The 10,424-nt window shown below is 35.1% G+C and overlaps 1 protein-coding gene and 1 long non-coding RNA gene across 3 annotated transcripts; both read left to right on the top strand.

Annotated features, from left to right (window-relative positions):
* The first annotated feature begins 1,213 nt into the window (after positions 1-1,213).
* LOC113322273 lies at positions 1,214-4,149 on the top strand. 2 transcript variants are annotated; one of them, XR_003347103.1, is made up of 3 exons: positions 1,214-2,515; positions 2,610-2,678; positions 3,539-4,149. It is a non-coding gene; the product is annotated as an uncharacterized LOC113322273 (long non-coding RNA). The 2 variants fall into 2 exon arrangements; XR_003347102.1 differs by having other exon boundaries at positions 1,216-2,678.
* A 2,736-nt stretch (positions 4,150-6,885) lies between these two features.
* Positions 6,886-10,097, top strand: LOC113320789 (protein GUCD1-like). The gene is made up of 10 exons (XM_026568681.1): positions 6,886-7,015; positions 7,343-7,598; positions 7,678-7,802; positions 8,452-8,563; positions 8,818-8,892; positions 9,170-9,258; positions 9,343-9,404; positions 9,504-9,576; positions 9,690-9,765; positions 9,871-10,097. Exons 2-10 carry the CDS (start codon positions 7,437-7,439, stop codon positions 9,913-9,915), a joined length of 819 nt encoding a protein of 272 aa, XP_026424466.1. The 5' UTR covers positions 6,886-7,015; positions 7,343-7,436; the 3' UTR covers positions 9,916-10,097.
* Positions 10,098-10,424: the final 327 nt, after the last annotated feature.

Raw genomic sequence — 10,424 nt, forward strand, 5'->3', positions numbered from 1 at the left:
AGGAAGTGTGGTGAGTATGTCTGGAGCAATGAATAAACGTATTTCTGCAATGAGCAAAGAAATGGGTTCTTCTGTTCAAAAAGGGGTTTTGATTGATTTGATGCTGCAGGAAACTGGTGGGTGTTGTGTAGGTGGAATTGCAGGTGGATTTGAATCTTGAACGGGTTTGTGGTTTGTTTACTGGCTGAGCTAGCTGCAGAAGACGAGGTGGAAATTCAGATGGAGTAGAATCTGATTACGGTAGATGAAACTGGTGATGACCAAGGTTATGAAGAATACAACAAAAACAGTTTGGCCATGAACTGGTGGGTGTTGGAATTGCAGTTAAGTTATGCTGAGAATGGACAACGAAATGGTGGTGATTACAGTATAATAAATGGCTTGAGATAAAACTGCAAGTGGATGTATGCTAGGAGATGAAACTGTGCAGGGAAGGAGTGATAGAATGGCCTGAAATTATGGTCGGGAAATGACCAGAAAACGGTCAGAACTTGCCAAAATCCAGTCCCGAAGAGTTAATTCAGTGAGTCGAGTAACTGATTCAGATGGTGACGTGTACACATGGCGACGTTTACTGATGGTGATGTGTACAAACCTTGACGTTAATAAGAAACTCAATGATTCGAGGGCTTAAAAGTATTTTTACTTTGCACTAACGGTGCCAAATAGATGGATAACCACCGTTAGCCGTTTTTTCAATAAACGGTCAAAACCGGCCTAGATTTGTAACTTTCAAAAAAAACAAGTCTATGGTTGTCATCCTGAAAAAAACAAGCCTATATCTGTTTTTCACCTTTTTATTTTCTCTTCTCTTCCAGTCTTGAAGAAGGGATCTCTGCGTATGAAATCAGAAGAAATTGTGACCGGAGAAACATGGGATTCTCATCAGCAATATCAATGAAAAATCTAAGTTAAGCCTTCCTCTAATCTTTCTGATCTTTGATGTTAAACATTTATGTATACTGTCGTTTCAAAGTAAACCGTCATTTTAAGGTTTATCTCTTGGGGATGTTTGGTAACAATTATTTTAATGAATTATCAGTTTATAATCCATTATGTAGATTATAATGGATTTTATATATCATTATAATAATTACTTATTTTAATCATAATGGAAAAAATCCATTATTTTCATAAACGGGAAAAAGTTGTTTTGAAAATTTATTATAATTAATTATTTTTTCTAGCAAACTCAAATTGATTTTTTTTTCCTTATTTTCTCTAAACTATTAAGAGAGAGGCAAAAAAACAACATAAGACTAAAAAAAATCTTAGATCATTGTTTTCTCTTCTCCTTTTCGAAATCATCATTCTAAAATAATCAATTATTTGAAAAAAGTGTTTGACAAATTTTTTTTTTAAAATGATATACCAATATCATTTATCTATTTATGATTATAGATAATCATAAATTTTACTAAACGAGGCCTTATTTCTTTTTCAATTCATTTATGGCATTCGAAATTAGAGAAGAGATTTGTAATCAGCCTAAATTTCTCATCGTTTTACTGTAAAATTTTGATTTTTTCCCCACAAATACTCAAGATCTAGTCTTCGCTTATTTGATAGATATCTTAATACTGTATGCCAATCCTAAATGTGAATTTAGAATGATGATTATCCTTATTTAAGATACATACCCCTCCAGGATTCTCTGAAAATAATTCGATTGGCACTATAACCTAATATTCGTCCTCTCTGGTTTTATTTTCGACTCTGATTCATTTTCCTATTGTCGTATATAGTGTAAATCTGACCTGATCAGTTAGTTCATAATAGGATTCATGCTTATCATCGATCATTAGCAAAAGCTTTTGCATTGCTGCTTTATACTTCTGCTACATATGTTTAGAAAAATAATAAAAAAGAATCAGCAAGATTTTTTTAAATTGTTTTGGACTGTTGGTATTGATTAGACTAGATTATCGTAATCTACTTACTTACATGCACTTTTCTACCCGTTCATATCATAACATTCTCTTTTTAATCTGCTACAAGTGATTTTTCTTAAGTTACTTAAACAAAATCCCCTGAATATTAGACAGTGGAAGCACAAGAGATTAGTAGTACACTGAGAATTTGGCATTACCCTTGTTGTTGTGCATGTTTGTCATGTATCCCTTAAAATAGCTATATGGGTTAGTAGGAGTATTGTGGGAGTGGATAATTCATGTACTAGTGTAGAAGTAGAGTTATCTGTAGCATAAAAAACTGGCAACCTTTTAGGCAACTTCAAGCTAGTTTGCGGGCGAAATAATATTTAGATCTTGTATGTATCTGTATCGATTCCGCGGTACATATTTCCATGTACTGATTTTCGCAGTACATATTTTCATGTACTGATTTCGCGGTACATATTTGCTTGTGCTGGTTTCGCAGTACATATTTTCCTCCCGGTGAGATTAGTTGGCATTCTTTTTCTTATGATTAGAGCTCACATATTCATGCCACCTATGCCTAATGAAATTTTGTTTATCAGGTGTTATGAGAGCATCACTTTGAAGTTAATGTCTAGGTGATTATACAAATTATGTCCAAAATTGTTGGTTGAGTTCTTAAAGGATGTTGTTTTCTTTTTTCTATAATTGATTACTGTATTATACTTGCAGGATATTACTAAACCAGTTACAGATGAAATGTGCTTTCATTGAAGAAAATTCGGGATTCATTTTCGGCAAGTAAGCCTCATACTTTTGTCTGGACATATCTATAACTTACTGTTCCCAAATGGGATATGCACTAACAAGTATAGGTAACTCCAGAATTTGTAGTAATATGGCATACTTTTGTGAATTATCAAGCCTTTTGGATCAAATAATACATTCATTAATGTTAAGGTTTCACTCAATACGTATCGGTATGTACTGTATTTTCACTTAGTACATATTGGTATGTACTAAAGTTAGCTGAATTACGTTTTAGTACATATCACATATCAGTATGTACTGTGGGATCATACGCTTTTTCTTTTGTACACATCAATATGTATTGTTGTACGTAAACTAGGTTTGTTGTGTATATCCAAGCATAAACTAGGCTTTTACCCAATAAATAACTAAGACCTGTTAAAGGAGGTCGAGGGGGCAGTAAGCAAAAAATTTAGTTAACTGAATAGTATATTTCAAGATCCTACTGGTTACTCATTTACTGGTATTCGTTGTATAACAAAAATAAAAATAAACTAGTTTTCTTCAGTACATGTGTATATGTACTGTGATATTTGCTAGCTTTTTGCTTATTACTTATCAATATGGATTGTTGGTGCTTGAGTTTAAACCAAAGCTCCTTATTTTCATTGTCTCACTTGATAGTGAAAAACTCATTGTCTATTCATGTGCATGTGAGAGGCCATCTTTCTGATTCTTTTTTGAATATTACCTAGGCAAGATAAAAAAAGATAAGCATATGATCATATTTGGGAGGACAGTCAAAAACTTTCTGGAAAGATATTATTAGATGCCTTGCATGGTTTTAGTTCGATTGAGGTTACATTTGGGTGGACCATTTATTTTATAACCATTTGTGGCTTCTTTTGCAGTCTTACTTTCCTGAATTTGTTGACGTGGATGGGAATCAAATAGAGCAATGGAACCATAGAACCCATCCCCTCAAGATTTTGGAGTCACCTCAAATGGACGGAGAAGCACAAGAACTTTGTCTATGAGAAGCGTCATTTATCCTCGGAAATGCCTCATTAGTTGCAGTTGGAAGAAGAACAAATGAACCACACATCTATCCCATCTAGCTGACTGCCTCACATTCTACCAAACCATACCTTTGTCTATGGTGGCAAACTAGCAGTTGAGGTTAGTAGACTTGTAGGCATTAAGGTTGAGAGACAGACTGGAGGAATTATCTCATCAAATTGAAAGGATCTGATACTCGGTATATATCGATATGTATATTATGGTTTAACTCAGTGGATATGTACTGGGTTTTAACTCGGTACATGTTGATATGTACTAAAGTTGGCTAAGTTATATAGTTTTTGGCAGAAATTTCTTTTGCGCTCTAGGTTACTACAGGAAGATTTGTAATGCCAGTATTTAAGGATTCATACTTTTTTCTTAGTCTTCTATATTAAGTTAATACGACTAGTATGTTGTACTATAAGAAGTATTGAAATACATTCAATTTTCGTTTTGCAAACTCTTCATGTACTAATATAATTCTGAGTTTCAGTCCTGGTTTTCTTATCCTTGCCAAGTTTTACAGTACATGCATATATGTACTGCCTGTATTTAAGGCTTCATACTTTTATTTTTCTGGTCTTCATACTGTTTAGTTTGTTGCAAAACTATAAATATAGACTAACAATATTAGACAACGATACAACACTGCAAATAAAAAAAACTGAATGAAGACATACTACACTTTATTTGTGATGGGTATTCAAGCACCGAGATGTTCTTATTACACAACAAAATACTGGCAGTACATATCAATATCTATTAGGTATTCACAACAAAATTTATACATACTAATGGCCAGTATAGGGAGATCTCTACTCTTGTCTTGTAGTGTTGAAAACATTATGAATAAGTTCCCATAAGACGCCTCACTTATCATTTGCAATTACGCGTCAGTCAATTTTGGCCTTCTTGCTTTTGGTAAAGGAGTAGCAGCTTTCGAGACAATTGCTTTCTTCCGCTTTGCTTTTGGTGAAGGAGTATCAGCTTTTCTCGTTTTTTTTTTCTTTTGGTGAAGGAGTTGCTGCTGCTACTTTTTTTTTCGGGGGGGGGGGGGGGGGGGGGGGGTTTGTTGTTAGTGCATTAGAAGTGTAAGTATTGTGATAGTGGAATACTACATATCAATATGTATAGTGTCTACTAGTATGTAGTATCAAACATATTGCTACTTGACAAAGTAACACAATGCATCACTACTTATTCATAAACAAACACAACAATGCATTTCCCAATGATATGTATCATCATTGGTTATTAAGAAGTGATAGTTATTAAGAATTATACTATCAATTACACAACTACATACAATATGTATACACAACTATCAATACAGTAGCACGTACGCGTTACATTCTTGGGTTATATAACTAACCAATGATGCTTCAAAAGAATGTATGATGAGATATGTAACAATATCATTCAAAATCTGCCAGTCTTATCATGTTCCATACAGCTAGACAAATCCGTATCAACCACAACTAATTTGTATGTTACACACCAGTAATTCCTAAACTACATATACTATCAATAGTTGTACATATTGGTATACCCAAATACATACCAATATGTAGTGTTTGGATATACTGTCAACATCTGAGATGTGCATACCAATATGTAGACAAATATTACAGATTTGTCTAATGAACAAAAGTAACTCCATTACAACACTCAGTTCATACATACCAATATGTAGGCATAAAAACAACAAATGAATGGAGACATGTAGTACATGAATAGAGATATGTAGTATATAAGTTTTACTTTTTTTTGGTGTTGCTGGTGGAGTAACAGCTTTAGTCATACTCATTGTTGTTGGTGAATTAGCAACAGGTTTTTGTTTGCTTTTTGCTGTTGGTGAATCATCAACAGTTTCTCTTCTACTTTTTGATGGTGAAGCACTTTATTCTGTAATTTCTTCGGTAATTATTCGTTTAATTTTTCGATTAGTAACCATTTTTTCGTTTCAACTAAAAACAAATCTGGGTTTGGTTTTGATTTTGTTTTTCGATTTGACCTAGATTTTGATTTAGTTTTTCGATCTGGTTTGGTGGATTTTGTTTTCTCTGAAGAAGATTGAAAAACTAAAGAAGAAGAAGAGAAGATTGAAAAAGTGCAGGAGCCAAATCCAACTTCAAAGTCTTTTCCAGTAGCAAGTACCAGGTCGATCGACTAGAGAATATCTCCTAAGAGTAGAACATAGGTTTTACGCCGGCCTGTCCAAGCCTCGCACAACTTGCACTATGGCAAGCAAGAATACTTGACGCTACCTGCTTCGCGATTATTTTATTTTTGGACCAGATGGAAAGTAGTCACCGTGTTAAAGGGATTACGAATTCTCGACTATTAATGCGGGTATACTTGCACCATGTCCCGGTTGTAGAAGCTAGGAGTGTTTTCCCTTTTACAATCCTGCCAACTGCATCGCTACAGGGGAATTCCTCCCCTTCACAAAATGCAGGGTTGCCTTTACATGTTCGCCGATTGAGTTGTAAAGAAATTTATAGGAAATAAAGGGGAGGGGTTGTTAGTCTACCTACCTGAAACCCACCTCTTCCACGCGTATTGCCGCCCTCCAATTCTGTCTGTCCAACGCATGTTCCTGAAATATTTCGGTTGCTCAGGTCGTTCTTTACGCACTTGTCCCAAGTTAGCTTCGGTCGGCCTCTGCGTTGCATCCTTCCTTCAGCGCGCCTGATGCGACCTGCAGGAGCATCAGAATGAAAACTGAAAATAGTTAGAGTTCTTGTTTGTCGATGAAAACAAAAAGAAAACTGAACTAACGCGTGGTTTCTTCTCTGTGTTTTTCTGCCCGTGACTCTGATACGCGTGTTATTAGGGTTAGCTTAGTAATTTTAGTTTTTTCGAATATTTTTTGGATCAGCTATTAAATGTATTCTCCCGCTGGACTATAGATTAACCTGGATCGAATTTTGTAGATTAAACAGGAAATTTCTCATTTGGCTTTTGTGCCGAGGCATCGATGTACTGCAAACTATTTGTCATGTTTTGGGTTGGGCGCGGATTACCCAACCCAAGTCCTAAAGCTAATTGGGAATAGTAGCTAGCCAGCTAGGTGGTCAAGCACATGTATGCCCATAATTCAGTCCGAGCTCAAAAAATTTAGTTGGTCCCACCAGACAATCACCGAAAATAATTGCATATCTAACATTTTGAGTCTCTCCGCAGAAAGATAAGACAGAAGCCAAACTAACTAGAAAGCAGCACCGGAAACAACAATCAGAATCCAGAAATTACGAATAACGTCTGAACGGCATTTCTCCAGGGTCTCCAATAGCCGTTTCTTTTTTCCTCCACCAAAATAAAAGGCACGTTTCTTTCTTCTTTTATCTCGCTTTTTCTTTAGTCAGGAATCAGAGATTGATCAAACCCTAAATTTGTCATTTTTAACGTCGTATAAGATTCCTGATCATCAATAAAATTAGTTGTTATACAATTTGTACCTAGCATCCCCCCAAATTTTATTAACTGGGTTTCGATTGGTTAGATTATACATATATATACTGTTCGAAATTTTGATTATGCGTCAAAAATCGGAGACTTCTGTGTCGCTTCATTTTGACTGAATAAGTCTGAAATTCTTGAGTGATAAAGTCTGATTGTATCTGAATTGCTCTTTGTCAATGCCATGGCAGGTCCCGTTAATAAAGGGATAAGGGAAATGGACAACAAGGGCTTATAGAAGATTACTAAATAAGAATTTGTTGTTTTGAATTGATATTTGGAGCAATGTGGCCATTACATATCTTGATCAATAAATTTTTAAAAACTGAAGACGGCAAAGACAGCATAGAAGGAAAGGAAACTTGTTGTAGTTTGGTTAGAACATATCCATTTAAACAGCCTGTGGAAAACCAAGATGTTATACTGCCTCGCTCGCACTTTGTTGACGTAAGTATATCTTAAACATGTGTACATTGTTTTGCTGGATATCCACCTATGAAATTAGAACTTTTTGTTGATTTTGTAGGTTCCTCATGTAGGGCAGCTATGTTCTTGGGATTGCGGTCTTGCGTGTATTGTTATGGTTTTAAGAACTATTGGCATCGATCAATGTAACATTCAGGCATTAACAGAGCTTTGTACCACAACAAGGTATATCTCTTGTCCAAACGTCATGGTGTTGTATGGTGTATGGACATTATTGTAGTGTTTGCTGTGATTTATAGTTGTTAAACTTTCTTTCAGTACATGGGATGGCACTACTAATCCTCGTAACTTTTCAGTAAGTTCTCTATTGTAAGCTATATCTTGTATTCATTCTACCTTGATCAACATCTTTTTTCCACTTGTCCATGCCTTAAAATTGCATTCAGTGGTTCTTGTTTCCCTGGAGTCTCTAATTTGATATTTGATGTTGGATCATCAAAAATCAAGAATCCATCCATACCGGATTCAGAATAAGTGAAGCCAATCCCCCGGGTCCAGTATCTAATCAATAGCTTTACTCATTAACTGTATGTTTGCTTAAGTTCTTACGTCTTGCATTTTGATGCATGCTTGTAGTAGTATCTCTAGTTTCAGTACTTGTAAATAACAAACTCCAATGGACCATTTCTTAAATGGAGAATTAGCTCATCCCGGGTGTGTAAATTAAAAAAATAGGTGATGTTTTCCGTTACTTGATATTATTGTTGAGATTAATATTGATGTATGTTGAAGTTTCCTGTGCTCGTGCTGTTAAATGAAGTTGCATCTCTTCTATTCAATTGTAAGGTTGATATATCTATTTTGTTATCCACAGCGTTTGGACAGTGGACCTTGCGTATCTGCTGCAGAAGTATTCTGTTAGTTTTTCCTTCTTTACTGTTACTGTTGGAGCAAATCCAGATTATTCGGTGGAAACCTTTTACAAGGTAATTTTTCATCACAATAATTTCTTGTTTCTCTTGCATGCCTTTTCTTTCTGTATTTTGAGATTATGGTCGTGTATTATTTTGTTCATCTTACTATAAAAGTATGAATCTAATCAGATAAGGGAATATGGTGTAATTTTCTTTTTGGGTAGTAGGATTCAAAATTTGAAATGAGATATTCGTTTGTTCACTAGTAGTATGACCCGGAACGTTTTCATCCAGACATGTAATCAACAATCTTTGAACACATACAGGAGCAGTTGCCTAATGATCAGATGCGAGTTGATAAATTATTCCAAAAAGCTGTGGAATCTGGAATCGACATACAGGTAACTGACGATTAACGGTATATTTCTTTTATCTTACTCGAGTAATATGTTTGTGTGTAAAGCCAATGGTTTCTGATTAGGACTAATCCATTATCCTGCATCTCCTTTTCATCGATATCAACATTGCACAAGTCTTGTTCGCTTTTGTTTTAACCATGGAGAAGAAATTCATAGTTGAAAATATGAGTTCTTTTTATCGGACTTTTTCCTTCGTCATGATAATTAGACCTTAATGTAGCCACTTAAGATAGGTTGATGCACTCTTTCTATATTACAGTGCAGATCGATAAGCAGTGAAGAGCTTTCAGTCCTTATATTGTCAGGGAACTATGTAGCTATTGCATTGGTGGACCAGGATAAACTGAGGTAATAGACTTCCTTTTAAGTACCATTCTGCTTTCCTTCTGAGTGGTATAATAATGTCGGTGTTCCATTTTGTTTCTTTATTAGTCGGTCTTGGATGGATGATGTTTGTGTCTCAGGCTTGTGTAGTGGAAACTCAGGCTATACAGGTTAGATAATTATACTTTTGCGCTCTCATAAGAGGTTTAATTTCCTGTTTTGCAACTATTGAATTTCTTGAGTTATTTAAATCATTTATCTCTTCTTAGGTCACTATGTTGTAATTTGCGGATATGACATGGAGAAAGATGAGTTTGAGATAAGAGATCCAGCCAGTTCTAGGTATACTGTTTATTTATGTACATCAGTGTTACTAATATTCTAATAACTACCAAAATTTTCTTGCACTAGTTAAAACTACGTAACCGACTGATCCCTGGGTCAAATCTTTGCAGGAACTGTGACAGAGTATCGATGGAGTGTTTAGAAGAAGCTCGAAAATCATATGGTACTGATGAAGATCTTCTCCTGGTAAAATTCCAAAATTACCTTACAAAATCATTTTAAAGTGATGTTGAACTCTCTAACAACCAATGGCACAACTAACTCGAAAAGGGTTTCATTTGTGGAACGCAGATTTCATTGGAGAAGAGAGAGGTTGGACAAAAGTTCTCTCTGTAATACTGTGCATATATACCATGTACCATTTGTGAAATGAAAATACATAAATTATACCACAATCATGTTTCTTCCTGGGAGTAATTCTGGGTTGTTAGTCTTAACAGTTGCTAAACTGTACCGGTAAACTATAGTTCAACATTTGGCAACATGAATACACAGTCTCTGATCGATCCCTAAAGTCATACTCATTCTTTGTGCATACACTCATCACTGTTTCCCAATGTAATTGGGCTTTCATTTGTTAGGTGTTTTCCACTCTATGTAGTATGTTCCGAGTTTTGATTCCTAGGCCCGCTAATTAATATTTCTAATTTCCTAAGCAAGGGTTGTGGATCCATCTCATTTAAAACGAATTAGTGGAGCTTTGAAGGAGTTGAAGTCCCACCATTGGCAGCAGTAGAAATAGTCTGTATATTTTTGTCTCTGTTAAATCTACTAAAAACAAAAAAATAATCCTAAAATCGTATTATTGTTTAAGAGGAAATTAGGAGAAGACAGAAAGCAGAGGA

Source organism: Papaver somniferum, chromosome 11, assembly GCF_003573695.1.
Source record: "Papaver somniferum cultivar HN1 chromosome 11, ASM357369v1, whole genome shotgun sequence".
NCBI classification, from domain to species: domain Eukaryota; kingdom Viridiplantae; phylum Streptophyta; class Magnoliopsida; order Ranunculales; family Papaveraceae; genus Papaver; species Papaver somniferum.

Coding starts and splice junctions, on each gene's coding strand:
- LOC113320789 (XM_026568681.1), top strand. CDS start 7,437: ATGTGGCCATTACATATCTTGATCAATAAATTTTTAAAAACTGAAGAC. Junction 7,599..7,677: donor CTCGCTCGCACTTTGTTGAC/GTAAGTATATCT, acceptor TTGATTTTGTAG/GTTCCTCATGTAGGGCAGCT. Junction 9,259..9,342: donor GTGGACCAGGATAAACTGAG/GTAATAGACTTC, acceptor TTTCTTTATTAG/TCGGTCTTGGATGGATGATG.